Genomic DNA, 24,624 nt, shown 5'->3' on the forward strand with positions numbered 1-24,624 from the left:
CACTTTAAGAGCTATCTGCGATTGCCAGTCGATATACACAGAACATATACCGGTTTAATCAAGTGAAAAGGTGTGCGAAAAAAAATGTTTACAAATTTTGACTTTGCTTGAGAACGTTTCAGATGTTTCGCTGTCCGTTATACGTAAATTGTGAATACATTTGAGGTAGCATCGTTCAAGCATCAGGGCCGATTTTGTTTACAAACACAAATGTTGTAAATTCATCAATATAAAACTACAAATGGGTATTCAAAACGTTCCAGTGAGTACTACTAAATCAATGGCGAGCTGGTTTCGGTCTAAGAGGCATGTATACATATAAAGCTTTTTCCCCAACAACGTTTAAGGCATGTCCCAGCTATCGGTGCGTCGCCGCTTGGCCGCATGCATACCCAGTTCCTCATCCTCGTACCGATCCAGATACTCAAGCAGCCAGCGTACGTACTCGTTCATATACGGATCGATGCGGGAGATTACATTGAATGTAATCACAGCTGGCGGTCCTTGCTGATCCTTGGCCCCAAAAATACGCTGTACAAAGTGCTCGCAGTGGAAGATCGCGACACAAACATCCGATTCAAGGACCTCCAGTCGCAGAGCCAGCTTGGCAAAGGATTCGGCAAATTGCTTCAGCACAATGTATGTCTTGCTGGAGAAGACATCTATGGTAAGGAAAAAGATAGAGTTAGTAAGTTGACATCAATTAGAAGAGCACAGAAAATAGGTCTTCAAAGCTATTTTCTATCGAGTAAAAATGTAATTCTTTCGTTTTTAGAATAGTATTATCATGCTTCAAGTTAGTCTTACTCGGTCGTTCTTTCCTTGAGATAACATAGTACTTTTGCAGCATGTGCTGTGCTTTATCAGTGTAAGTTGTCTTTCGCTGGTGCAGCAGATGGATGAGCATGCGCATATCGTCCTCGGGAATGTTTAAGTCATCGTTCACCAAATTTAACCCTTCAATGCTGTACTGCTGGATTATGGAGTTCCAAAGGCTCTCGTTGACCTGATCACCCATATAAATAGGCATGCCAAAGATTCTGCAAAAAAAAATTATTTAATATAAAAGCAAAAGTTTTAAACTGCCTTCGTCTTACGGGCACAATTTGGCGAGGGTCAGCGTTTGATTGTTAGAGTTCTCTGGCTGCCAGTGTGTCCAGACGGCTGCTTCTAAGGGCTGATCGATTTGTAATTGCGGTATTGGCACCGCTCCATTTTCGATGCACTTCTCCAGCTGGCAGCTCTGCTCCTTGGACAGACGAATCCAATCCCCGGCGTAATAAACGCCCTGTTGGGCCATTAACAGAGGGCCAGCAACCACCCAATTGAAGCGCGTGGGTAGGGCATTGAAGGTCGGTTGTAGTCCATAGTCGTGCGGTCCCACGAATCGTGGAGCCAGTTGACCCACTTTATTCATCAGGCGATTGGCCATCAGGCTGTCGGTGGCGATGATGCACAACGAAATCGGTGCGCGCACCTCGTCAGTTTCAATTGAAACGATGCTGGCCAGCAGCACCATTTTCAGGTACACATAGCAATCCATAGGCACACTCTCTTGGCAGAGCTGTGCGCTCAGAGCATAGACAAACGAGTAATCGGAATACTGAGAAGAAATCAAATGATGTAGCTTCTTGATGCTGGACGGCACACAATTTAAATCCGGCTTGGGATAGTTCTGATCGTGTTTGGTTGGCGCACGGAACAGCTTGTGACGTTCAAGTGGTGATAAAAGATGATCATTGGCGACGCTTGCGTTTGGATCGCCGAGTGCGTCGTCGTCGACCTGTGCCTGGGGCGCCTGCGAAACCTTGGACTCCAGTAATTGGGACTCCAACTCCCATTGGGTATGGACAGTTTCCTGGTGATCTTCTCGATCCATATCCAAAAGCGTCTTGCTGTACAATAAATCCTGGTCCTGGGAGATACTTGATTTCGGCGACTTCTGCTGGACCTGCCCCTCTGCCGGCAACGAACTGAGCGTATGGGAAAATTGACTCGGACCTGATATACTGGACGGGAGGCGATGGGGGCTGTGCTGCTGGCTGGGAGGTGGCCAATCGGTAAAGATATCCATATCGGGGGTGCCCACACCAGTGGACGGGAGGCTGGCAAGCCGAAAAACCGACTGGCTGACTTCATGAGGAATATGTGCTTGCGGACTGCTCAAAATGCCTCCCGTTTGCGGATGGTAGTATATCATGGCCGGCGGAGTGCCAATGGTATTCAATTTAATTGTTGCCGGTGGTATCATGGCTTGGGTGGGTGGATTGGCTTGCTGTTGCGGTGGTGATGGAGATGCAGCTGCTACAGGGAGTAGCACTACTGGTGCCAAACTCGGAGCACTATAGTAATTGATAGGCTGTGGCTGTGGTAAGGAAAGCATTCCGTGAATAGGGTCTTGCACCGACATCGGAGCCAATTCATCTGAATTGAGGGTGCGCAAAAACCGTTGACGACGACGCCGTCGCTGTATTGAAAAGAAAAAGTTTTTACCACGATAATAACAATAAGTGTTTGTAATATAACTCACGGTTATTCTGCTACTGCGTGGAATATAGTCTCTTGGTTGATCGAAGAGTACTTCAGCGTCTTGATTTGATCCACCGGTGGCACGCTGCACCCTGGGTCGGAATTCTTGAGCATTTGAGTTCAACACGCTGCGCAAAGCTATTTGCCGGAGGTTACGGATCGTCTGGGTTCCTTGCAGGCGTTTCACGGGATACGGTTGCATTTGCTGATGCACAGATCTCTGCATCTGGCACGGAACCTCCTGTTCCTCTGGCGATCCCTCTGGGGAAGACTGCGTAAACTCTTGGCTCACCGACTGTAGGTTCCGCACCATTCTTTGATTGTTGTTGCGTTGAGCAAATCCCCGCGGCACAAGTCTTTGGCTTTGGTCATTTGGTGTGGGAGGCACCACATCGTCATCCTCGTCGTCGCCGCTATTATAATTTACAATTTCAATGCTCTGAGTTAGCCGGTGGCTGCGCGGGCCGGTAAGTATGCGGACTGGTATTGGGGAACTATTTTCAGTTGATTTTGCCATCTTTTCCGAACTAATAGATGTCTGAGTTACAGATTCAGTGTTCTGAGTTTGCCGTTGGTTGCGCGGGCCGGTAAGTATGCGGACTGGTATTGGGGAATTATTTTCGCGCGGAGTTGTCGCCTTCGCAAGACTCCTCGGTTGTTGCTGGGAGGAATTACCAGATTTATTCGACTGTTGCTGCATGATAGGGCTTTGCCGTTGTGGCTTCTGGTGCTGTTGTTGCGAAGAATGTTCAAAAAGTTTATGTTGCTTTTTTACAGGGATACTTTGCTGCTGTTGCTGCACGTGATTGCCCGGAGGTTTCTGCTGCTGCTGTTGATATTTACCAGAAGACTTATACTGCTGTTGAAGAGATTTTCCAGGACTCTTTTGCTCCTGTTGCTGAGGGTGCAACGAATTTTCAGGACATTCCTGCCTTTGCTGGACGGGCTCACCATGAGACTTTTGTTCCTGCTGCTTTACAGAATTGATAGAACTCTTCTGTTGTTGCTGCGCAGATTTGCCAGAAGACTTCTGCTGCTGCTGTTGTTCTTGGACAGAATACCCAGAACACTTCTTCTGGTGCTGAAAGGAATTGTCAGGACTTTTTGTCTGATGTGATATGTGATCGCCAGTAGATTGGTTTTGCTGTTCAATACAATTTTCTGACCCCTTCTGCTGTGGGCTTGTTTCCTCTCCATTGGATGACTGACCAGCAGCTTTTTGCCCAACTTGCTCGGTGGAATCCTTTCTCAGCAGAACGATCTTCCTTGGACTAGCTTCTAGACTTGTTTCTTGATCGTTGGCAGTCTTCTGACTGACAATAAGATGCACTGAAGCCGAACACTTGTCCACAGTTTGCTGCTTGTTGGAGTCTCCTGAAGAAAGAACCGAATCCGGCAGAAAGTTGGCCAGCACTGGTGGATTGAATATGCGACCCCGACGACCTCGAAAACGTGGTCCAGGATTAGAGTTGACAAAGGTTTCGTCGTCATCTAAATTAGCCACTGATGGCATTGATTGTTTGGCTCTCTTGAAACGATTTCCCAAATCTGGATATTCCTTAGTATCCACGTTATAGTTGCCATCAGGCGGAGTGTTTTCTTCAGTGGAACCCCAGACGTGCACTGGGAGATGCACTGTAAAAGATGCCTTTTCCTGATCCTCGCTTTGAGGTGTTGGGGTCATTATTGGAGTCACATCGCTTTCGAGATGGCCGTTAGATGGGATAGTACTACAAAAAAAAAAAGATAAAAGATATTTGAGTGAAATATTTGTAAGACTGATAAAAGTTTAAAGATAAACATAGAACGATACATACCCAATGGAGCTATCAATGGTCTTTGGAGATTCATTGCTTTGAATTTGAGATTGATTTGAAGATGTTATCGTGGTTTGGTTATGCTCTTCATCGCTGCGCAAAAAATCACTGAGATGAACAACATAGCGCCGGCGACGGCCTTTCTTCTCTAGATTTTTTTTAGGTGGCATGCTTCCAACTGATAAGTTGTGGCCGATGGAGCAAAGTAGCCAGTTATGAGATAGTTAGATCCCAACTTTAAATCACAGTCGTGGGAGTAGGCTAAGAAGGGCAATAAGTATTAGAATTTATTAGTTTTATATTCCAATAGTAGGATACACTAACTCACCTCTTAGGCGGATTAATTTGGGACGATGTAGGCAACCGGTGATACGTGGTGTATGAACTGTGGCACTTGGTAGGATTGCTAGGATTCGAAAGACTTCGGTAACGCGTAACTTTTGGTATTCACTCATGGGCCGAGAGCAACCCGAACACAAAGGAGCTGAAATATATCAAAGGAATGGATTAATATTTCCTACCAAAAATATCTGTTACATGGATTCTGTGAAAGGATGAACATATATACATATATTAATTGATTAATGCCCAGCCCATGATGTGTTAAATCTGCTAAATGGATTTTGTGGATAGTCAAATAACGATTAGAGTGCACAAATGGTATGGTATTAGTGTTGACAGAATTTTGATAACATGATTGGAATTTCTATGGGTTCCTAGTCTATTGGACATACCATCCGTTGAGCTGGTCTGTATGGCATTACGCATACAGCCACTGCCGCAGTACCAGATCGATTGCAGGCTATATAGGAAGATGTGAAAAAAACAAAGGAGATATAATTCAACTCTTCGGTTACCGAAGCTTCAAATATCCCAGCAGAGCAAACATAATTTGTTTTATCAAAGACCCTTAAAGGATCTACAAATAGTAGGAAATAATTTGGATAAATTTGAATATATGATACTACTTTATGTTTATGTATGTATGTATGTTTATGATGTAATTACGTAATACAATGGGTTCCCAATTGGATAACTATTATAATATAATTCGTGTCCAATTGGATTGTTCGTGTAAAATAATTCATATACATTAAAAGATTTTAAAAATTTACATAGATACGGAATCAAATTAAAGGAAACGGAATCAAGCTATTCTCTGCCGGAATATGTATATATGTACTTCAGAACTAACATCAGTGTTTCAGGCGGCGTGAAGGCTGCCAGAATGCCCTGCACCTGGGACAGTCCCAGGCGCAGCGACTGATTCCGAGGCTCGAACTGGATGCCCGGGCTATAGGGCAGTCCCACCAGGCGCCACTGAGCGTGCAGCTGGTTAATATCGATGGGTTTCAGCCCAGCGTTCTTCAGATGTGACCTCACCAGGCCGTATATGGAGTACCGGACAGCCTCTTGAAATTGCAGGGGTTCCTCGACGATTAGCTGAAGGAGTTTAGGCGAGATCTCAAGAAGTTGCTGGTAGTCGAAATCCAGACGCAACTGAATGGGGGCCAGCAGGTCCTCTGGCCGCTTCGAGTTTTTATAATTTGCCACAAAGCTGCCGGAGGACCCCTCGACCAGCTTAAGCAGCTGCGTTTGCCGGCAGAAGTGCTCCACCAGTTTCTGCTCATGAAATCTGCATTATATATCGGTTATGCGGTATGGTACATAGTGTATTTCACAAGCCACGTTTTTTCATGGATATAACATAAAAAAAAAAACATTTTGACGGCCAGGATTTCCGTTTACTTACTGGCTATTTAATGAAACCTCGTTGGTTGCTGCTAATTCCGCGCCGGCATCCACTGTGAACATCTTACACCAAAACACACAATTTATGATGATAATACAACACACACTCGATCCGACCAGCTACCAAAAATTTTTAAAATGAAAACTTTTTAACCTTAAAATATAAAGAAATTTGAACGCTTGTCCTGATTTCGATTACCGATAGAGCTCTGATAAATAGTGTTTCTAAATATCGATTTGTCCTCTGCTAGAGACGAAATATTCAGTATATATTTATTACTAGATCTAGCTGATAGTTTCCGATAATTTTAATATATATGGTTAATTTTATAAAATTTGGGTTTTCTGAAAATTTTCTTTAAAATAAACTTAAGAAGAATATATATTTACTTTATTTTTTTTAAGAAAAAATCGAAAAATGATATATTTGGAATCGCGGGACTTTTAAAAACAGAGCTGCCAGATCGTCCATTCCATGTTCTTTTAATGAAACATCATTTGAAATAAATCATTGTGTTTAGCTTAAATTATGTTATTTAACAATATACAATATAGTCAGTTCTTAAAATAAGCTACTTTAATACTCAACAGTATCGTCAAAAATTGTTAATTTTAAAAGGGCTGTCGAAACACCAAAGAAAAAACCAAACTGCAAACCCTATCCTGAGTATAGTTTCATACACATTTACATAAAGAGATATATATATTATATTTTTAAGATTAATGTAATGTTTCATGCCAAATGGATTTTTAAAAACATCTGCCACCCCATAGAAACGAGCTCAAATAACAGCTTCTTTCTCTGACAACAAAGTTTTATTGAAAAAACTAAAAACTATTAAAAAAAAAGATTGGTCTAAATTGGATTTTTCATCTTGTTGTTTATTTTAAATTTAGTGTATCATTTCGCAGTGTACACACGTTATTTGTATAAAAAAAAACAGACACAGAAGTTTGTTTTTGTTGGTAATGGATGTCTCCTTAACGGTTGGACTTGGCGACACGCTCCAACTCATCCTTCTTCTTGATAGCGTACGAGTTGGAAGAACCCTGGAAATACATTGTTAAATATAATTAGTAATTGTCAAATAATAAATTTAAGTTCTAATCCTATTTAGAGCTATTGTTCTTTTACGTTTCTCGTGTGCATTGAACTGAAAAGCTATTACAAGCACAAGGATAATAAAGGATGAAGATTAATCTTGTCCAAAAGCGAGACTACATAAATAAACCATGATGCAGAATTAGGTTGGACCAATTATTAACCGATACTACTTAAGATTTTTATAATTTGTCTGTTCTTTTACGTTTCTCGTGTGCATTGAACTTGGATATTATCACAAGCACAAGGATAATAAGAGATGGGGATTAATCTTGTCCAAAAGCGAGACTACATAAATAAACCATGATGCAGAATTAGGTTGGACAAAACGATTTGACTATCTGTGTTTAAAATCTTAGTTTTCTAATTGTTCTTTTACGTTTCTCATGTGCATGGGCAGTGTAAAGTGGCCACTAGCACAAGGATAATAAAAGATTTTTAAGATTGATTTAGTCCAAAAGCGAGACTACATAAATAAACCATGATGCAGAATTAGATTGGACTAATTTAAATGCCAGCATTCTTTCATTCTCCCTTAAAATCCTCACCTTAGCAGCGTTGATCAGCTCATCAGCCAGGCACTCGGCGATGGTCTTGATGTTCCTGAAGGCAGCCTCACGAGCTCCAGTGCACAGCAGCCAGATGGCCTAAAAAATAGATACAAAATAAAATCAATAAGTATATAAAAACAATACAAAATTAGCACAGATTTCACATTTTATCTTTTTGAAATCCCAAACATTACTGATTTGAAAATGTCTCTTCGTTTCATGCTCCAAATGTCGGTAAAATTACACATTATGGCGCTACGGATATTAGATAGAATTTCGATCTAGCCAAGTCTTATAAGCAAGCAGTCTCCAATCGAACCACAAGCAATTGCTGCCTGGCTACCATCTAACGTAAAATCTTCCAAGGAAACCCACCTGGTTGACGCGACGCAGGGGCGACACATCCACAGCCTGGCGACGGACGGTACCGGCACGTCCAATACGGGTGGAGTCCTCACGGGGTCCTGAGTTGATGATGGCGCTGACCAGGATCTGCAAGAAATCACAAATAAAAGGTAAAAATTAGTAAGATATCACTTGAATTCAACAATCTTGTTAGGTTGGTCTAAAAGTTGGCTTTATTTATGAGTTTTTGTTGATTTATGGCTTTATTAAGGTTGCATCTTTTAGACAATGCCCTTAAGAGGAATAGCTAATCATGGGGTTTCCTTTAGTCCAATTGAATACTACAACGCTGTGAATATCAACGCTGCAGTTTTAGTTTTGGACGGATAATGAGATCTCTTCAATATATTCATTTCTAATGTTGCCTTAAATTCCAGGAGAGCGGGAAGTGGTTTAATCTTCAAGCACTAGGATAATTAACACTGTTTCCTCTGAGTCTGATAGAAAATATGCTTTAGCTGGGATGGAGTTTCCTTCAACTAGCACTGAGGTCGACTCATTTCGAAATAAAACCCAATTTCTTCATACACTTTATAGTTTCTTATGTTGCCTTAAATTCCAGGAGAGCGGGAAGTGATATAATCTTCAAGCACTAGGATAATTAACACTGTTTCCTATGAGTCCCTAATGAGTTTATGCTTAGTTCGGCTGAAATTTACCATCAACTAGCATTGAGGGGGACTACTTGAGTTTAATTTTTGAATTTCTAGTGTAGCTTTAAGTTCCAGGAGAACCAGAAGTGTTTGCTATCTTCAGGCACTAGGATAGTTAAAACTCTGGTTCACTTTCAGTCCATTTAAGAGTTAATGCTTTGGAAAGTATGTATGAAAACCTATCCAGCATTGAGGAGGACTAATAACTAATACTGATTCGTTTAAATCTGGTTGATTAATGGTGATATCTTGTAGTTTTAAGTTCCAGGAGAACGAGAAGAGGCTTAGCTATCTTCAGGCACTAGGATATTAAAACCTTGTGGATACTCTGCGTGCCCATTCTACCCATGACCGAGTGACAATAATCTCTGGCCACAGTTTAGCATGAGCCGCTCATTTTGGGAATGGAAATATGATATAGGTAAGCGTGTCTATGTACCTGCAGAGGGTTCTCCCCAGTAAGCAGATGAATGATCTCGAACGAGTGCTTGACGATGCGGCAGGCCATCAGCTTCTTGCCGTTGTTGCGACCCTTCATCATCAGGGAGCAGGTCAAACGCTCCACAATGGGGCACTGAGCCTTGCGGAAACGCTTGGCAGCATAACGTCCAGCGGAGTGGGGAAGATAGCGGGCGAACTTCTCCTTCACCGAGATGTAATCCTGCAGAGAAATGTCGTTGACGGTCACATCGTCGCAAGACCAGCGGCCGAACAGCTTGATCTCTGGCAGCTCAGTGGTGGCAACCACATTCGTCTCCAGGATAGTCTCGGCGACCTCGGCTTCCATAGGTGCCGCTGGCTCCTCGAAGGTCTCCACCACGTTTTCAGCTACTTCGGCCATTCTGAAAGAGTTTTCCCCAAGGAAAGTAAATTAGTCACGTGTCTACAAAACCGATATATTAGCATTATGGATATTTGAGGGTTTTGCTATCTATTGGTTATTTATCTATATTCTGTATTTTTAACTAAGAAAAGAGTATATTGTATGAAAACGTGTTTTTGTTTATTGCCATATCTTAAGTATTTCAAAGATTTGTTTTATGACAATCATGGATAATTATTAGGTTTCACAATATAAATAAAAGAAAGTAAAAACACATTTTATACACATTCTGTAGCCTCAAATCCTCTTTAGAACTCTGCAGAGAATAGTTGTTTCAAAGTAATGATGGTTTCTGGATGAAAAATTTAATATTAAAACTTAAAAAAAAAGAGTTATGTTAGTAAATAGTAGTAAAGATTTCAACAGTTTTTCTGCCTTTTAACACGTTTTTGAACAGTAAATGCGCTCTATATGCACATAAACCACCACCACACATACACACTCGCGCGTTGTTGTTGTTGACTTGCGACTTTAGAAACGTTTATATCATTGCAACAATATCCTTAAGCCCGGATTTGTGTAATATATAATATATATATATATGTTACTTTGTGCAGCAAACAAAATATTAAAAAAAAAAATACAAAAAAAAAAAGAGGAAACCAACACGTGTGACGCACTCACACAGTCGCACTCGCGCGCACACACACAAACAAAAAGCCGACCGTTTTTAACCTCATTAAGTTGGGAATTGCATTTTTCTGCAGTTCGCCGCAATAAATTCACAAAACCCTCAATATCCACACTTGGCCCCAACATTTAGCCAACTTTTGGCCAAACTTTGGCCACAATACACATTATTAAACTTCGAAAATCCCTTACTTTGTCACAGAAGAAATCGAGATACGATGTCAGCGCAAAGGCAAACGCCTGAAAAAGAACATGTTACGGCAGTGTGGGGCAAGGCCAGAAAGTCACATTTCCGCCGACACGTACACGGTTGCATTTCGCGGTAGCCAGGGCTACAAAGTAAGTGAGGTATCGTTAACTTTCCGGTGGCGATAGTTTGTGATTATATATTTATTTCTTCACTTTGTCAAATATATTAACATCACAGGGTATATGTTAATTTTTGTTAAATAATAATGTATTCAAATAAAAGATATAAAACTCGTAGTTAACCACATTCATCATGTGCAATGAATGAACTTCTTATCGATATGCGGTATTTCACTGTTTTGCCATTCACAACGGTAAGCAAAGTTTTAAAATATATGGGATATTAATGGTATATTTTGAAAATGTATACTTAATTTGATTAACTTTTTAATAGTTTTCACATGATAAACGTAATTTGCATTATTGTATAAGCCTGGTGCCAGCTGCTACAACTGGGGCTTACTTATAAAATATCCGATAGTTTTTAGTGTTTTTAAGTATATTTTTCGGTATTTTAAGCGGTCACACTGCAAAGTAGGCCGAAGTTTCTCGGCCAATTGGGATTATTTCAGAATTTCAGTTACTAGCTCGTCATCAAAACAGCAACAACTGTTAAATTTTAACGTGAAACCGTGTTAATAGAAAATACAAATTAAAACAAACAAAATGGTTCGCCGTGGACGTTCAGCCAGCCCCCCGCCCTCTACTCGCCGGTAAGAAAAACAAAGAAAATAAAGATTAAAGATTGAGGAAAATGAAGAAAGCACCTGGTAAAAGGAGCATTTCGTAATCACTAAAAATCAATCGGATGATCTGGGTTTATCTTATGGACAGTATTTCGCTTTCCGCTGCTTTTTCCGGCCTTCGAAATGGGTTAAGGTTATGTAACCTTAACCCAATAACATGAGATGTTTCAGTGGTGTTTCCTATTTAGCGAATTTCCCGTCAAATCTAGCATTTTTGGGAGGCCCGGAAATATTCAAAAAACGCCGGTTTTTTTTTTTTAATTTTTCCAATACCCATCTTTTGAGGCCATATTTGCTTTTCCAATAAGATAATTGCGAAAAGTTCTTAAAGTTGATATGCAGTTAGTTAAGTTTATATATATATTACTTCTAGATTGAAATTACTATTAAAAATATTTGTTTAGTAATATGCTTATAAAGTAATCCCCAAGTTGTCAAGGTGGGAACTCATTATAACAGTATATTTCCATCCAAAGTGTTCTTATTTCGTCACAAAATAATTAACAATACTGCGGCAGGGCAAAGTCCAGAATAACAACTGATTGTTTTTGTTTTCATCAACAGCACCGCACCTGTGCAGGCTCGTGCCCCAGCCCCGGCACCCGCCCCTGTGCCAGCCCGTGCCGCTGCCCCACCACCACCACCGGCTCCCGTGAGTGCTCCACCCAGCGCCGTTGGCATGCCGGCACCACAGCAGCCATCGATGTTCCAGCAGATGGCCGCCACCGCTGGTGGTGTGGCTGTGGGCTCAGCCATTGGACACACTGTGGGTCATGGACTGACCTCGCTGTTTAGCGGATCCGGCGATAAGGAGGCAGCTGCTCCAGCTCCGGCGGCAGCCGCTCCTGCACCCCAGCAACCCTACTATGCCCAACAGCAGCCAAATGAACCGCAGGGTGCCTGCGCCTGGGAGCTCAAACAGTTCATCCAGTGCGCCCAGGGACAGGCAGATCTGACCCTCTGCGAGGGATTCAACGAGGCGCTGCGGCAATGCAAGCAGAGCCACCATCTCCAGTAGAGGTACCATCTCCGGTAGACTAGCACCTGGCCAACCACCGGATAAAACCTTTTGGATGAGTTCTGTCCTAGCCCTTCGTTTAGTTCTTAATTGTTTAATTGCAAGCATCTAAAAGAGAGCATTGTTTAATTGTAGTGCAAACTGAAATGTTAAATAGAAAATCCCATTGCCAGCCCAAATAGTCCCTCTTCCAAAAAACCAAAAAGAAATATTTGAAAACTATAACCTATGGGCTGTCAATGTGGGCCAAAACAAAACAATTGTTAAATGAGTTTTATTGCTAAAAATTAAGGAAATGTTGGAACATTACAACTATTATTGAATAACTTTAAAATATGATTTTTATAGTATAATTCATTTTTTATAGTTCTTTCTAGAAGATTTTGGTTTTGAAATACCTAGTTGAAAACTAATTTCCCTTTTCCGTCTTTTTGGAAAATGCAAATTTTGCATTGTATTGTGAAATGCGGCTAGTTATGGTTGCCAAAAATAAGTTTGGTGACATTGCACTTCTATAAATACCCAAATTGATTCATTTTCTTCCTATATCTGAGGTTTCTTTGTCACGTGTCTTCGTTCCCTTTGTTTTGATTGCAATTTGCTCTGTTTTGTTGAAATTCATTGGTAAACAGACCCGAAATATGATAAACATGTTTACCAATTTGTTTAAGGTATAAATGGAGGCCTATACTATATACATATTTACGTCTAATTTCATGATTAGTCATAGTTTGGTCTATCTCTATATTGATAAATGTTTTTTGAACCTCGGATTTTATGAATAGTATTAACAGTATTAACGTAATTTTGAAAAAGTGTTTAGAGCTCTTCAACCTATTTAAAAAATCGTAAAGCTAATATCTAAAAAGAAAACCCAAATAAAAATCGAAATTTTTGAATTTAAGACATCCAATCCGTTATTATTCCAGAAATTTAATATAGTGTCACCACCGTCCATAATTTTTAAGCGTATTGAGTGTTTTTATGTTTTTTGTAATGGGCAATACGTATGGAACAACTACGAATTTGACATCTAGTAACTCTAATTTCTTGTTTTTAACGGAGTCGAAACGGCTGTCTCTAATTATCCAAAAAAAAACAGTATCTATTTTTATGTAAAAACAAAGCTAAAACAAAGAGATACTTGAAAATAGGGAAAAACTATCAAGAAATGTGCCAAATAGATGAGAGCTATCATTTTCTAAGAAAGTTTCCCTGTCCGATTTTTTCAATTTCGATTTTCGAATCTGACAGTGAAGATAATGGACAGCTTAAGTATAGGAATTTAAAGTGAGTGTTATCCGATTTCAGAAAGGTCTCCGGGGAGGAGCATCTATCCACCAGGTGTGTGTATTATGGTGTATATTTGTAGTGTTCACTGCTCAATTTGGAATTCCGTTTCGAATATGGATTTGCCTTTGGTTGTCCGGTTTTTGCTTGTAAAAACGGTTGATTTGTCGTCTAGGTAGGAGGTCCGTGCTCTTTTACCTCCAGCACGGTCGGCTGGATGATTCATGAGATTTTTGCTTGCACTGAACGTCTGGGACTTGAACCTTTGTATTGATCACCGGTTGCCTGGGTGGCTTGACCTTTTTCATAGATCCCTTTGATACTTTATTCGACGTCGAGGAGTTTCGCTTGGCCAGAAAGTAACTCTCTGTCATGTCCCTGACTGAGATTTTCTTAGCGGCATTTCCTTTTCTCCTATACGACGTGGTTGCCTCGTACTTGTAGTTCCTGGCTGCATTCGCCTGCTTCCAGCTAGTGGCCACCTCCTTCTCCTTAATTCTTGGCTCTTCAAGATCCTTGAATGGATGTGCCGCCTTCCACATGCCCAGTTTGCTGGTCACATTCGGAAACTTCTTGATCGCAACGTTGTGAAAATCATTCACCGATGATTGGGTTTTATGTTCGAGTGTGGGTTTGGGCTTGGGTTGAGTCTTGACGACAAACTCCAGGGATGAGGAATTCCGTACCAGCCTCCGCAACGAAGCCTGCTTTTTGGGACGCACACCAATCGAATTCGATCGTTTGCCAGCGGCCCTCCGGCCATTGTTATCCCAGGTGTGGGCATGCTGCCGTATAATAGTAAGAAGCGACGGCTTGACCACCACTTCAACGGGTCGAGGCCGTTTGGCACCGTCCCTGCGATGCAGAGTTGTCACAGCCTGACGTGGTGACTCCCTGACCTCCAGATCCGATGACTGTATGAGCGATCTGGACCTTACGGGCTGCAGATGGATGAACTGCTCGCGGCGCACAGACACATGGCATTTGCCCTGCTCGAGAAGCTGTCGGGTGGGTGCATTCGGTTGATAGCCAATCCGATAAGAGCCACTGGGCTTGGACAAGGGGAACAGGTCAGCCAGATGTTCCTTCAGCATTGCCTGCTCCGGCGTCTTTTTGGCATCTTCTCCGTTGTGAGCAGAATGGTCATTCTCTTCCTCCTCCTCCGCCTCCAGCTCTGCCCTTGCAGCACGGGGTCTGTAGACTATCTCCTTGGGAATCAGTCTATGTTTGGCCCGCGACTCCTGGGCCATCAGATTTGTCGACTTTGCCGCTCGAATGGTGGGTCTTCGTACAGATTGACTACTGGTCAGATTCGTGCGCCCCCACGGCAATCTGTCCTTGGGCACCCAAATCATCTGCAAGGATAAGGAATTAATTACGATACAATAAAAAAGCCTCCAAGTTTATTAGTCCATCCTCACCGTACTGCTTGTTTGGACGTCCTTCATGCTTCTGGCGCTGGTTTTGCAGCTGGCATGCCGCAGGTGCTCTTGCTCGGCGGGTTCACCCTGAAAAAGGGGCACTGGCTGGTGGTTAGCAGATCTCCGCCAGCCCTCTAGCTCGGAGACAACTGGAATCTTTTGGACGCTGGGACGACGGCTGCGGCTCCTTCTTCTATTCCCACTGACCCAGGTTTGGGTTTTCATCCGAACGGAAGGCTGGATCTTCATCTGATGCTTCAGATTCAGCAATTGCTGCGCTCTGTGCTCCTTCTCGGAGCTTTTGGTAGTTATCCACTTGGTGGCCAATTCAGGAGTCATCAGTTCGCTGGGAACGTAGGGCTGTCGGTGGCGTCTACTTTCATCCCTGTGCTCACTGAAGTCGACCTCCCTTTCTGGCACTGGGAACTCCGATTGTCTATTGCGCAGACGACTGCCATCCCTTCGCCTTTGAAGCAGATGCTCTTCGTCCTCAGCCTGCTCCCTGGTGATTCTTAGCTGTGGCACCGCCTGGCGTTCTACCTCCTCCTCTACCTCTTCGGCGGGACCCAGCCTAGGGACATAGAAACGCTGGCTGAGCACACCCGTCCACATGTTAGACGAGGGCAGTAAAAGTGGACGCACCGATGACTTGCGCCAAATGGCCCACTCCCGCCCCTGAAGCGTTTTGGGGGCAAGACGCGTCTTCACAGGCAGGACACATGTCGTTGATTGTTTTGCATTTGGACCCTTCGGCAGGCTGCGGCGCAGGAAGCTGATGCTCGATCCACGTCGTTCCATTGCACCGGACAGTTTGCGGGTAAGACGGGCGTTGAAGTTCACGTATGGCCGCCACAGCAAATGGGTTTGTGCATTCTGCGTCTGCCTGGCCAGCGAGGCCAACTGTGAGGTCCACCGGAATTCCGGCTGGTTGACCATCATCTTAGCCACCAGCTTGTAAACCGCGCTGCTGTTACTAAAGGATTCTCCGCCGGAACCCTTCAGCATCGAAACCAAGCGGGACACTAAACAAGGAGATTCATAAAGGTAAAGTAATCTTTTTATTATTTCTTAAAATCTCGTACATTTTCCATATAAAATATATTCTATATCCTTAGTCAAACTATATTCTTATGTTAATTTATTTAAACTACCTAAGAAGATAAATAAAACTGCTCTAGATTCTTAAAGTACTCCCAAGGACACAAAGACTTTCAATGATTTGCAAAATCCTTAGAGGATTATTAATGGATTTTATAGATAACCCAGGGCAATGCTCAGAACCTATCTAGATTCATAGACTCACCCTTCATGGGCCGCAACTGGTTCTCCGTCTGAGCCACTATACTTTTCATGTTCCAGGCAAATCCTTTTGTGTGGTTTTGAATGTAAAAAAAAACCTTAAAACAAAGTAAAAAAAAACGAAAACACAAATATTTTGGATAAACGGATGCTTTCGCCTCGGAGCTGTTTAGTTGACTGATGTTGACATGGCCTGTCATTCCGGAACTCAAGGCCCACTCAATGCTATACTAAAATTATACATTTAAAACTTATTACAAATACATTTTAGTTACTTTCTAAGAATTTCGTTGTTGGGATCCCGGACTAAAAAGTTAGACTGTCTCGCTCTTTTTGGCCTTTGCCATTTGTCGTCTCACTTATAACTATGTCTTTAACTTAAAAGTAAACTAAACTTGATTTACAATATGGTTTGTTTTTTTGTCTTACATTTGGGCAATATCAGGCATAATTTAATAATAATAATTTTTATATAGATTTGTTACAGGTTATTACCGTTATTAATTAAAATCTGAGCTGCGGCGCATGCGCTTCGGATTGTTTTCGGTGTCAAGTGTTTGGTTTGGTTTGGATGTGCTCTTTCGATTTGCGAATGATCCATTGTTGTCCCGCAGGGTGAAGCGTTCCTCCTCACGCTTGCGGAATCTGCTTAGAACAGCCTCCGCCTTGCTCATGACCTCGTAGTAGTCGAGGTCCTTATTTATCCGATGTGGTGGCTTCATATTCTCATACTCGTCCTCGACCTCCGGGCAATCCTGGACATTTGATATAAAGAGTTGCGGCACCTTCGTCTGGAAGTACCAGGCGCCTAGGAAGTGTTTTTTCATCGAATTCATATCGTATACAATACGCTTTGGAAGATTTGTCTCCTGTCCCAGTATATATTGCAGTCTTTCGCCAGCCAAATATTCCATAAAGTTCAAGAAACCCAGATCATTATCATTCGATTGCAATATTTGGCTACCCTGCAGGGCAACCTCGTCCACCCTTTCCTTACATTGAGTCTTTTGTGTATATTCCAAGACCCAAAGGCAGTGGGCCTCGGACGGGGTTGACGACATCTTTAATTTCGGCACGTTGGGTAGTCTACAATTTTCCAGAAGTTGTACAATCCGTTGTCGTTGCTCGGACAAGTGCCATCCTGGTTCAAAGTACTCTAGGCGATTCGTGGGCAGTGGTGTTTCGATGGGCTGAGGCTGGACAAAGACGCGCAACTCCTCGGGAAACTGTTGGCAGTCGCTCATATCCTCGCCGGCCACAGACTGCAGGCGATCGATTGCCTCATTGAAGAGACGTACACAAAACTGAGGATACAGCTGGCAACCCACTTTAAAAGCTTCATCCTGCTCAGCAGCATGTTTTAGGCGGCCAAACAGTTCCGATACCAGATTTTCAAGCAGAAACTCACTGATCTCGACTTCATGAAATTGTCGCACAGATTTTTCCATTGTTTTGGCCAAAAATTTAACAGCAGCTTGCACTTCAGTCATCAAACGCTCGCGTGCTTTTCCGGATTTTTTAAAGGGAAAGGCCCTAAAAGAGCGCAGCTCTAAATGCTGGTAAGGAAAATCGGTCTCATCATAAACCTTATCAGCTGGATGCTCCACAATTAAAGCAACGTCTCGGCAGTGGCTTACTCTCATCAATTGCTTTAAACGCTGTGGCAGATGAGGCAAGTCTGTCTTTTCAGCAAAACAAATTATGCCATTAGCATTGGCCATATCCGCGGACTCCAGTTCTGGGGAATTACCACGAACTTTAACAACACTCAAGCCTATGCCGTGGGAAAGCGCCCTGATGTAGCCACCTTTTGCAAGCTGAGATCCTGTATCCTGTGGCTCCTGCAGTAGTCCCCTGTCCAGAACGTAACTCAAATGGAAACCCACTTTACTGCCGGGCAGATTTAGCACTAGCTTGTAGAAACGCCTGGCACCCGGTTGCTTTTGCGGCAGGCACTGGCTTAAAACACGCCAAAGATCTAACTTCAGCCAACTCCGCTCCTCCAGGCCAGTCAGAAGTGTGCCATAATTGCAGGGTTCGCCAAGTCTATAGCGTATGATTAGACGCATTGAGCTCTCTACATTGCGTTCATCAACCAAAAGAGTGGGATTAACGGCTCCAAAGCTTAAGGGTAGTTGGTTAAATAGTGTATCCTTCTTGTGTTGGGCATGCCCGTAGTTTCTCCACCGCCTCACGTAGGTCCGCATAATGCCCAGTTCGCGTATGGATTGCTTCATCTCCTGCTCGATCAGACGACGCGTTAGCACGTCCAACACAGATTCATAAATACGACAAGCTTTGTTATGTAACTGAAATTCACGCTTGCAAATCTCTACGAGACTATCATGGTATATATCCTGATAGCACTCCAAAGCCATGGCTTTCTCGCGAGTCTCTTTTTCCTGCAGCTCCACCTGACGCAGACGTTCCAGTTCCTTCCGACGCTCTAGCTCGAGCTGTAGCCTTTCCTGTTCCTGCTGGCGTTGCTTTTCTTCTTGCTTGCGACGCTGCTCCTCTTGGAATTTCCTTGCCTTTTCTTGACGCAATCGCTCTGCTTCGGCTAACTTGGCCTCTTGTATGGCCATTAACTCGGCTTCCCGTTCCTTGGCAGCGGCAATGGCCTGCTGGAGGGCCTGATGCTTGGCCTCTTCTAGTTTCCGTCGGTACTGCTCAGCCATAGCTTGGTCTTGAAGCTCCTGGGCGGGAGATTTGGGCAGGACAAAACTGAAGCCTCCACTGGGAACTGCAGGCTGAACACCCATCGTGCCTGGAGCTGCAAGTCCAGCAGTCATTCCGTTCGGTTGCATGGGCACCTTAAAAAAGTTCTCGCTTTGGTTTGACACTGCCGGTGGCTGCGGCGGGTTTTGTGGCTGCATAGGTTCTTGCTGCATACCAGGCAGTTGATCCTTGGCCGCCCAAGCAATGCTCTTTAGTACTCCATGCTGGTTAAAGCTATTGTGGGGTTGGTGGTTGAGATATAGGTCTCGTGGTGGCAATGGTTCACCGCAAATCACTTCGCCCACACTCTGCTGGCGTTTTGACTCCACAAGCTGCAAATGGGCGCAAAATTAGATGAACTGTCTTTCCTGTTGTCTATTTCTCTTACCTCAAACTGTCGTGACAGCTTGTAATCCGTGTCCACCGTGGGCATCGGGTTCAACGCCACATTGCCCGCATCGGTAACTTCTACTCCATAGTGCTGGACAAAATCCGATGCCTCCTGATCGCTGGCAAAGCTCAGCATGTCGGTGATGTAGGCGAGCGGCAGCGAGGCCACCTCATCCCTACGCGGATGCCTATACGCTAGGAGCAAACGACGCAAGGCATGCACTCGCAGATGTGTAAAGTATGTGACTAGAATGCAGGCACTCAGGTAGCTGGTCTCTTTGTCCATTACCATCTGAAAGAACCGCACAAAGTTTGTGTCCTGCAGGGCCAAGTGGAACTGAATGGCCTGACGTACTTCCGGACAACTCTGCAGCTCCGCGGGCAACTGGCTAATATCCCAAAGGAAATTGGCATCGGCCAGATTGAGTAAAACAATATAGCCACGGAATTCGGGCTCTCTGGGACACTGGACACCCTTTAAGCGGAGATCATGGTACATGTACTTCAGCGTCTGCAGGCATTTGGTTAGATTTTCAGCATTAATTTTGCTGTCAAATATACTAGGATCGGCTGCCACCAGACGGGCGGTACAATGGATGTGAAAGCGGGCACACTGCTCTACCAATTTGACAGCGCCCAGCGAGCACAGCTCCTGCTGGGTAATCTCCTTGCGAATGGATCGCGTGCGATCCCAAACGAAATGAAACCAATCGCCCAACTGCGACTCCTGCCGCTCACTAATATCCATGATTTCGTGCATCAGATAGGTCATAGTCATGTGCAGGGCGGTCTCGTTTCGCAGTTCATGTGGCAGCGGCGTCTCCTGGTCGGCACTGCTGCGCGAGTACTGTTTGATAGCTCTTTCATGACAGATTAACTCATTGGAGCCCCGCTGCAGCTCATAGATGGCCACCTGGCGTTGAAATTCCCTTAGCAGGCGTTCCTTCTCTGGACACATATCGGGGCAATAGCCCTGGGTGGCTCCAGTCAGTTTTCGTTGGCTTTGATTTATACGCAACAGCTTATCGCGAGCATCCAGAACGCGATACCTTTCTTCGCTTGTGTGGGCTGGTCTACGCATCATGCTCTCCAGATCCCTTTGCTGGACAGCTGGCCTTTCCCTAGCAGCAGGAGGATTTTTTGTGACTATGGCCGACGATGAAAGTGTATTGGCTGGAGCCCCACCTGGTGCTGGTTTCGAGGGCTTTCCTGGTGCGTATTCATTACGCCAGCCTGATTGCAGAGCACTCAACTCAGCCTGGACATCGGGATCAACCCATTCCTCAGTTTTCTGGGCCGGTGTGGTCTCATTCTCGGCATAAGACATCTCAAACCGGTGACCCTGGAAGGTACCGCCTTCGTGAAGTGCTCGCTCCGCCTCGTCCTCGGTGGCATAGCTAACTGTACAGGTCATCCGTCGAGGATGCAGGACAAAATTCATGAGATTTCCAAAGCGGCCGAAATGCGAGCGCGCCACGAATTTATCGAGGAACAATTCGGGAATGTGTGTGCATCTGTTGTGGGAATGAAAAGTACAGGTGGTATTCGTGATTCGCGAAAATGGATACTCACAGTAGTGTCTTGTAGTTATAGGCGCCGGGGCGGTTTTCTGCCATCGATTGAATATTTTTATATATTTATATTATTACTAATATTTTTATTATTATTAATATTATGCGTATTCAAACGGCAACAATTAATATACTAAATTCATTGTGGTACCATATTCAAAGATCTTTTTAAATTGACAGCAAATACTAAAAATATGGGCTTACTATTTTTCACAAAGTGAAATAGCCCTTTTCCACGATAAAATATCAAATTGGATTTCCCTACCTTTTTGATGTTAAAATATTTATATATTTAAATAATTAAATATTCCAACATTTAAAGAAGAGATATATCAGTTTAGTAATATAGTCTTAAGTGTAATGTATATATATATAATTTATATAAAATAAGAAAATAGGAAAGAACTTACAGAAACAAGACTTAAAAAACTTTAAATTCTTGAAACCTAATAGACCTAATAAGCTGGTTTAAAAACCTGTTATTTTTGTTATAATCATAATTTTAATAATACTTATTGCTAAAATACAGGTTGTGAGTAATAGAATATAAAAAATATTTTCAAATTGTATATTTTCCCTTTTGTATGCTATTAGAAGTCATAAAGATTGTTCTAAGAAACTGGTCTGAAAACTTTACATTTTTCTTATAATCATAATTTATTATTTCTTATTATATATTCTTAATACAGATACTTATTGCTAAATTACAGTAACATATTTTTTATATTTTAACATACACTTGTATATTTTCCCTTTTGTATGCTATTAGAAGTCATGAAGATTTTACTGAGAATTTTCTAATATAAAAGAAATATGAAAATAAATTGATTAAATAAAGTTTATAAGCACTAAAATAGTATCGCATTAACTCTAGTGTAATAAATATATTGCATCTAATAATTAAATATTTCATATAATTTATATATACAATAGAATTATATGAAATGGCAAGGCTCATCCATTTCGGTTTTCTTAGCAATAATTACTATTCTTAATAATCACACAATCTACATGTTGATAACAAACAGATTAATAATAATATATAAAAAAGCCTTTCTAAACTTGATTTGTATCTTAGAGTTTTATATAATATTGAAGGTACATTTTCGTTAATGCAATTTTCAATTGCTATCTAAAAATTCATAAAAATAATGATTATAGGCTATCGGCATTAGGGAAAATACATATTAAAGAGTTATTTCATTTGCTTAGCACCAAATAAGATGAAATATTCATTAATTTAATTGTTCGAATTAAATTAAATTATATTTATGTTCCATCCCTGGCATAAAAAAAAGCGCGAGAGTAACTTGCAGTGTGACCACTCGAAGAAATATCCCGCCAAAAGACAACGTGTGACCGGGTGGTGTCAAAGGAAAATACCGATATCTATCGATCATATCGAAGAAATATCGTCTTTTAGCCCATCTCCAACAAAATAGTTCATTTGTTGTTGCTCGTCTGGGTGAATTCGAATTTTGAAGCGCATCAAGCAAAGCGCTCTTCGTGTATTTTTTTGCATTTTTTTTGAGTTCAAATAGTTCGTTAATAAGAGTGGCGGTCAAACGTTAGAATTCAATATCCGATCGAAATAAGAAATATATAAAGTTTAAAGTGCTAACACAAATACAAAAAAAAGAGATAAAGAAGCGACGCCAGCGGGCGAAAAAGGAGATAACCGAAAACGAAAAACACGACTAAAGCAACGTTGAAAGAGAGTAAAAAAAATGATCGAACCGTAAATTTAAATGTACGCCAATATACAATAATGCAATAGTATTTAATAATTTGACCAAAACAAATGCCAAGTGAGAGATCGATAGCGAAGAACGTTAAAAAAAAAGAAGTAAATAAATGATCTTGGCCCGTTGTTGTTCTTGTTATTGCTGTTGCTGTTGTAACTCGTTTCTTTCTGTTGTTTTTTAATGCGCGCGTGTATGAATCACACCAACCAACACACAACAAAACAAACAATAACAACACAACGATGCGATACGGTGAAATATGCTAAGTAAATAGCAAAAGAGAGTTCGAGTTTCCAGCAAGAGAGTGAAAGAGATATTCAGCGAGAGGAAGAAGAGCGCTAGAGAGCGAATACAAGTACATACTGGAAAACGGTTCCGATCCTTTTTCCAGGCACGCAGCCATCTCGCTTGCACCCATGCCGCCCTAGACCAACTTTTGTTGCAGCTGCCTAACAACCGAAAACACCAACAACAGTAGAAGTGGAAAGGATAGGAGCAACAAGGATGGCCATAGCTGGAAAACGATGATGATGATGATGCGGTCGCAACAACACCAAGCTGCTGCAGGCAGACGAGCATAGCATCAAAAAAGTAGCTGAAAATAATAATAGAAAAAAATCCAAAAAAAAATATACGGAAAAAATCGAAATAAAAACGATCGCCCAATTTAATCAAGTGCATATGTGTGTGCAAAATAGAAAGTGCATTGCAGCAATCATAAGAAAGCCCACTACATATATATTATCGATAATCGGAAAAGATAATAGTTAATTGTTAATACGAAAAGTACGAAATGAAGGTCACCGTCTGCTTCGGCGACGTTCGCATTCTGGTTCCCTGCGGTTCCGGCGAACTCCTGGTCAGCGAGCTCGTCAAGGAGGCCACGCGACGCTACATCAAGGCAGCAGGCAAGGTAAGTGGATACTATCTATATAATATTTTAGATATATATAAGAATGTTTCATATTTTTATCATAATTATAACAATAACTGAGGTTCCAAAGTTAACATATGTATATTTGAGATTCTGGGGTTCCATTCTTATGAAATATCTGATATAATACTAATATTTATTTTATGACTTGGGTATATCTGCTGCCATGTTTTATAAGCTTATTTAGGCTGGTTACCCAGTTTATTAAAAAATGCTGACAAAATAACATTATTTATGCCGATAAACCCAAAACTATTTATTTTTTCAAGATTGTAAAAATATATTGCTTGTTTGCTATTTTTTCGTGTAATAATAACTCATTTCCCAATGACAGCGAGTTTAAGTTTGTATAAAATATGATTTACGGGTAAAAACATGTAATTAAAAGAGGGTAAAAGTAGGTAATGAAGTGTTGAAAGGGTTTATTTTGTTAAGCATTAACTAGCTTTAAAGTATATAATTAACTTTATGTTAAAAGAGTTTAGGCAAAAGGGTTTAAATTATGTTTCTGATGGTCTTAAAAGATCTTCAACAGCCATAAATCTGTAAAAAAGTTATAAACGAATCATTTGTTAGTCATTCGTCTACCGGCAATTGTATCTTTCGAGTGGTACCCCCCAAAAAAGGAGAAAAAACTGACTTCGTCATTTGTCCCGCAGTTCCGTAAACAATTTTCTCAAGAGCGGAAACGCTGCACTTGAAAGTGATGTAATTACAGGAGAAAAGAACCAAAAAAACTAGAATTAAACCGAACAAGAAAAGGTTCTGTAGCGGCGTCGGCGCTTATCGGGGGTAAGATATATATGAACATACATACATATATAGCGAAGATCAGGGCAAAAAGAAATAGAGTCTAGGTAAAATATTTGAATAATGATAAGCCCCCAAGACGAAGCCATAAAAACAAACCAAAAAAAAAGT

The 24,624-nt window shown here is 41.9% G+C and overlaps 7 protein-coding genes and 5 non-coding genes across 13 annotated transcripts in view; 2 read left to right on the plus strand and 10 right to left on the minus strand.

The window, feature by feature from the left end:
* Nucleotides 1-16: 16 nt before the first annotated feature.
* Nucleotides 17-4,516, minus strand: LOC108105357. Its single transcript, XM_017211873.2, has 5 exons — nucleotides 4,347-4,516; nucleotides 2,531-4,259; nucleotides 1,098-2,467; nucleotides 808-1,040; nucleotides 17-662 (listed from the first exon to the last, which is right to left on the minus strand). The coding sequence occupies exons 1-5, from the start codon at nucleotides 4,514-4,516 to the stop codon at nucleotides 343-345; spliced, it is 3,822 nt and encodes a 1,273-aa protein (XP_017067362.1). The 3' UTR covers nucleotides 17-342.
* On the minus strand, nucleotides 4,495-6,288 carry LOC108105359. The gene is made up of 5 exons (XM_017211877.2): nucleotides 6,100-6,288; nucleotides 5,542-5,982; nucleotides 5,081-5,148; nucleotides 4,675-4,830; nucleotides 4,495-4,607 (listed from the first exon to the last, which is right to left on the minus strand). Exons 1-5 carry the CDS (start codon nucleotides 6,159-6,161, stop codon nucleotides 4,495-4,497), a joined length of 840 nt encoding a protein of 279 aa, XP_017067366.1. The 5' UTR covers nucleotides 6,162-6,288.
* Nucleotides 6,289-6,959: 671 nt separating this feature from the next.
* LOC108105385 (40S ribosomal protein S5a) lies at nucleotides 6,960-10,602 on the minus strand. The gene is made up of 5 exons (XM_017211929.2): nucleotides 10,515-10,602; nucleotides 9,249-9,651; nucleotides 8,127-8,243; nucleotides 7,749-7,847; nucleotides 6,960-7,148 (listed from the first exon to the last, which is right to left on the minus strand). Exons 2-5 carry the CDS (start codon nucleotides 9,648-9,650, stop codon nucleotides 7,080-7,082), a joined length of 687 nt encoding a protein of 228 aa, XP_017067418.1. The 5' UTR covers nucleotide 9,651; nucleotides 10,515-10,602; the 3' UTR covers nucleotides 6,960-7,079.
* On the minus strand, nucleotides 7,220-7,358 carry LOC121530332. Its single transcript, XR_005993912.1, has one exon. It is a non-coding gene; the product is annotated as a small nucleolar RNA psi28S-1192 (small nucleolar RNA).
* LOC121530333 lies at nucleotides 7,392-7,530 on the minus strand. Its single transcript, XR_005993913.1, has one exon. It is a non-coding gene; the product is annotated as a small nucleolar RNA psi28S-1192 (small nucleolar RNA).
* On the minus strand, nucleotides 7,566-7,708 carry LOC121530334. Its single transcript, XR_005993914.1, has one exon. It is a non-coding gene; the product is annotated as a small nucleolar RNA psi28S-1192 (small nucleolar RNA).
* LOC121530331 lies at nucleotides 7,952-8,097 on the minus strand. Its single transcript, XR_005993911.1, has one exon. It is a non-coding gene; the product is annotated as a small nucleolar RNA psi28S-2876 (small nucleolar RNA).
* Nucleotides 8,335-8,489, minus strand: LOC121530330. The gene has a single exon (XR_005993910.1). It is a non-coding gene; the product is annotated as a small nucleolar RNA psi18S-1854 (small nucleolar RNA).
* A 502-nt stretch (nucleotides 10,603-11,104) lies between the features above and the next one.
* On the plus strand, nucleotides 11,105-12,595 carry LOC108105376 (coiled-coil-helix-coiled-coil-helix domain-containing protein 2). Its single transcript, XM_017211911.1, has 2 exons — nucleotides 11,105-11,284; nucleotides 11,882-12,595. The coding sequence occupies exons 1-2, from the start codon at nucleotides 11,238-11,240 to the stop codon at nucleotides 12,333-12,335; spliced, it is 501 nt and encodes a 166-aa protein (XP_017067400.1). The 5' UTR covers nucleotides 11,105-11,237; the 3' UTR covers nucleotides 12,336-12,595.
* A 109-nt stretch (nucleotides 12,596-12,704) lies between these two features.
* LOC108105375 (protein xmas-1) lies at nucleotides 12,705-16,545 on the minus strand. The gene is made up of 3 exons (XM_017211910.2): nucleotides 16,350-16,545; nucleotides 15,047-16,068; nucleotides 12,705-14,980 (listed from the first exon to the last, which is right to left on the minus strand). The coding sequence occupies exons 1-3, from the start codon at nucleotides 16,543-16,545 to the stop codon at nucleotides 13,820-13,822; spliced, it is 2,379 nt and encodes a 792-aa protein (XP_017067399.2). The 3' UTR covers nucleotides 12,705-13,819.
* Nucleotides 16,092-21,136, minus strand: LOC108105374 (protein xmas-2). Its single transcript, XM_017211909.2, has 3 exons — nucleotides 21,026-21,136; nucleotides 19,452-20,967; nucleotides 16,092-19,395 (listed from the first exon to the last, which is right to left on the minus strand). The coding sequence occupies exons 1-3, from the start codon at nucleotides 21,067-21,069 to the stop codon at nucleotides 16,846-16,848; spliced, it is 4,110 nt and encodes a 1,369-aa protein (XP_017067398.1). The 5' UTR covers nucleotides 21,070-21,136; the 3' UTR covers nucleotides 16,092-16,845.
* Nucleotides 21,137-22,457: 1,321 nt separating this feature from the next.
* The window catches only part of LOC108105345 (partitioning defective 3 homolog), a 38,705-nt gene continuing 36,538 nt past the window's right edge, over nucleotides 22,458-24,624 (plus strand). For both annotated transcript variants that reach the window (XM_017211849.2, XM_017211851.2), the window contains exon 1: nucleotides 22,458-23,682. In XM_017211849.2, the coding sequence (XP_017067338.1) occupies nucleotides 23,563-23,682 (120 nt within the window). In that variant the 5' untranslated portion in view covers nucleotides 22,458-23,562. The remainder of the gene's footprint in view (nucleotides 23,683-24,624) is intronic.

This window comes from Drosophila eugracilis, unplaced genomic scaffold, assembly GCF_018153835.1.
Source record: "Drosophila eugracilis isolate 14026-0451.02 unplaced genomic scaffold, ASM1815383v1 contig_498, whole genome shotgun sequence".
Lineage (NCBI taxonomy): Eukaryota > Metazoa > Arthropoda > Insecta > Diptera > Drosophilidae > Drosophila > Drosophila eugracilis.